The sequence below is a fragment of the Mandrillus leucophaeus genome, unplaced genomic scaffold, assembly GCF_000951045.1.
Source record: "Mandrillus leucophaeus isolate KB7577 unplaced genomic scaffold, Mleu.le_1.0 Scaffold186, whole genome shotgun sequence".
Lineage (NCBI taxonomy): Eukaryota > Metazoa > Chordata > Mammalia > Primates > Cercopithecidae > Mandrillus > Mandrillus leucophaeus.
Window position 1 is genome coordinate 6578149 of NW_012101876.1, and position 2993 is coordinate 6581141.

The 2993-nt window shown below is 38.2% G+C and overlaps 1 protein-coding gene across 1 annotated transcript in view; it reads right to left on the reverse strand.

The window, feature by feature from the left end:
• Window positions 1-2993, reverse strand: part of ACAD11 (acyl-CoA dehydrogenase family, member 11) — a 126958-nt gene that overhangs the window by 16738 nt on the left and 107227 nt on the right. Inside the window, exons 16-17 of the mRNA XM_011977987.1 lie at window positions 1727-1798; window positions 545-699 (exon numbers count right to left, since the gene is read on the reverse strand). Coding sequence (XP_011833377.1) covers window positions 545-699; window positions 1727-1798 — 227 coding nt within the window. The remainder of the gene's footprint in view (window positions 1-544; window positions 700-1726; window positions 1799-2993) is intronic.

The window sequence follows — 2993 nt, forward strand, 5'->3', positions numbered from 1 at the left end:
TTTATAGATGAAAATTCAAAAAATCATGAATATCTCACAAAATGTTGGTCCCATTTCTACTTGTGTTTCTCCAGTGGCAGAACTCAAGTCCTCCTGAAGAAGCTGATTCCACTTTTATGTTTGTTAGCATGTTTCTCCTTTGCCTGAGTTTTGGGCTGTTTTCCTATATCTTTACACTTACGCGTCCTAATTCCTTCTAGGAAACCAAAGGACAATGCAAATCCTTCTTCCTTATGATGGCTCCTTCATGTCCACAGGGAGCTCTAATGTTCAGGTTCTCTAGAGAACAAGAATCTGAGAAAGTTGAAGGAACTGTCTACACTCTTGTGTGCAGAGGTGTTGAAGCATTTTAAGAACTACTTAATTTTTCACAAAGATAAATACCTCTCATCAGACTATATTTAAATACAGACATAAATACGCCTTATTGAAAAGGATCACGCTGTTCATGTAGAGAAGGTCTCTCCGTCACAAGTAATGTCTTTGTTCAATGTTAGTGTAGTGCACCAGGCTACAATAAATTCAAATAAGTAATCATCCTTACATGTGCATACAACTTCTTCTTGAAGGCTACCCTTTGTGTTGCTCGCTCACACATGATCTGCAAAGCACGTTCCGCCAAACCTACTGTTCTCATACAGTGGTGGATTCTGCCAGGTCCAAGGCGGCCTTGGGAAATTTCAAATCCCCTACCTTCACCTGGGAAGAAAGCGGAAATAAAGTGGGAATGTGAAAATGGCCTAGCCCATTCCTTTTGTTATTTATACAAATCCTGGGAGAGTGATGAGCTGCCTTTAACAAAAATGGCTTTCTCGTGAAAAAAAGTCAGTTCTATAATAAGGTTCACTATGAATTCATGGGAATTTTGATTTCTATGTTTTTGAAACCACCACCATTAAACATTTCAAATTTAAGAACTGTCTCTTAAGTATATACTATGCATAAGCTATTTTATTAGTGCTGCAATAGATACAAATTTGGAATAACACATAGTCCCTATACTAGGAGTTTAGAATCCAGAAGAGCGGGCAAGGGTAAGGGATATAGAGAGACACAAAGAAAGGCAAAGGAGGAAGAGATTTTCTGTTCATCATTATAACCTTAGGGCCTGGCAGGTATCAGGGGCTTGGTGAATGGATGGGATGAACACAAAAACATTCCTGGAAGAGGTGGTATTCTAGATGTTCTTTGAAAGGGATATAGGATACTAATAAGCAAGAGGATGGCATATAGTGTTTGAAGTTATTTATGCTTCTAACTTATATCTAAGACTTGAATTCATAAAGTACTGAGGTTTCCTTAAAACAAATAGAGGCCTACAGATCATGTTCTAGGAGAAAGTGTGTTGCTCTGAATTGTATAATTTTCATATGAAGTTATCTTTTCAATTGACGTGATATACAAAACCACATCCAGCACTTAAATAAAACCTCACCATTCCATGTAAGAAAATCCACCACATAGAAAACTTTCCCTTGACAAATGGAGTAAACAAGAAGGGAAAGTATTAGGTTGGTGCAAAAGTAATTGTGGCTTTTGCTAAAAACCGCAATTACCTTGGTGCAAAAGTTATTGTGGTTTTTGAACTGCAATTACTTTTGCACCAACCTAATATCTAAATCAAGGTAGACTCCAGGTCTAAATCTGGAAAGACTTATCTTTTCCAGATTTAGAGCTGAAAATACTAATATACAATACTGAAGAATCATTTCCAAATTCAACTCACCTAGTATTAGATTTGTGGCAGGAACTCGCACTTGATTAAAATGGATCTCAAAATGTCCTCCATGAAAATTATCTATAAAATAGAAAATAAAATTTTAAAGAGCAAAAGGAGTTGACTAGAGAAGAGTCACATATACTTAATCTGCTGAAATACAATTACTTGAAGAAAATAGGATTTCAAAGATCCATATGGCATGAACATTCCAAAGTAAGCCTCAGCCCTTAACCCCCAGGACCCAGCAGCCCACAAAACTCATCAACTGTTCAAGAAGAGAAACTCTTTGATCCAAACGTTTTCTAATTCATTCTCTGAAGTACAATTTCAGAGAGCTAGGAAAAAGGAAGACTAGGCTCCATAGCTACAGCCAGAGTATTTTGTTTGTTTTATTATTGCTGCTTCTTTGAAATATTTTACATATGGGGTTCCAAAATATTTGCATGGAAAAAAGTTTCAGTGTTTCAAAAATTAAAAATGAGCAACGTAATCCAAGTTTCTAATTTTATCATTGTGGAAACCAACGCCTAAAGATGAGAAGGATCTGCTTGAGGGGAAAGAGCAGGCTTGGCATTAGTGATGATACAGAAAATGGACAGGTTTACTCCCAGTCTACACTTGTTCCACTGTGTGTTCATCTCTTGAAAACACTGGCATTTGAATCACTGAGGCCAGGAACACGTTCACATTTTATCTTTGCATTACCCCTTCTCCCCGCCAAGTTCTAGAGATAATGTCATGTTAACGCTACTCCCTTTTCCTGTCAGAAGAGTCAATAATCAGCCTTCTCCTCACTGTTTCTTTTGGCCTTGGACACAGGGAGCTGGAGAGGTGCTAGTAAAATTTTCATACTGAATATTCAAATGTAGCCTCTGCAATGGAAACTATCTGCAGTTCAACGATATTATAAATGCATTTTTGGTATCTTTGAGGCTGTTTCTCTGCAACCCAACAATTTCCTACATGCAATTTTCTCAAGCAAGCTTGCTCATCCCATCTTGCCACCTATGCTTACCCTGTGGTACACCCTACAGCTGCATCTTACTGATAAGTGATTCTATAAAACCACAAGTCTTATATCTGCTGCTTGAACATATTCATTAGTCATATTCAATGATAAAAAGAAAGCCAGGGGCCGGGCCCAGTGGCTCATGCCTGTAATCCCAGCACTTTGGGAGGCTGAGGAGGGTGGATTACCTGAGGTCAGGAATTCGAGACCAGCCCGGCCAACATGGTGAAACCCCATCTCTACTAAAAATACAAAAATCAGCTG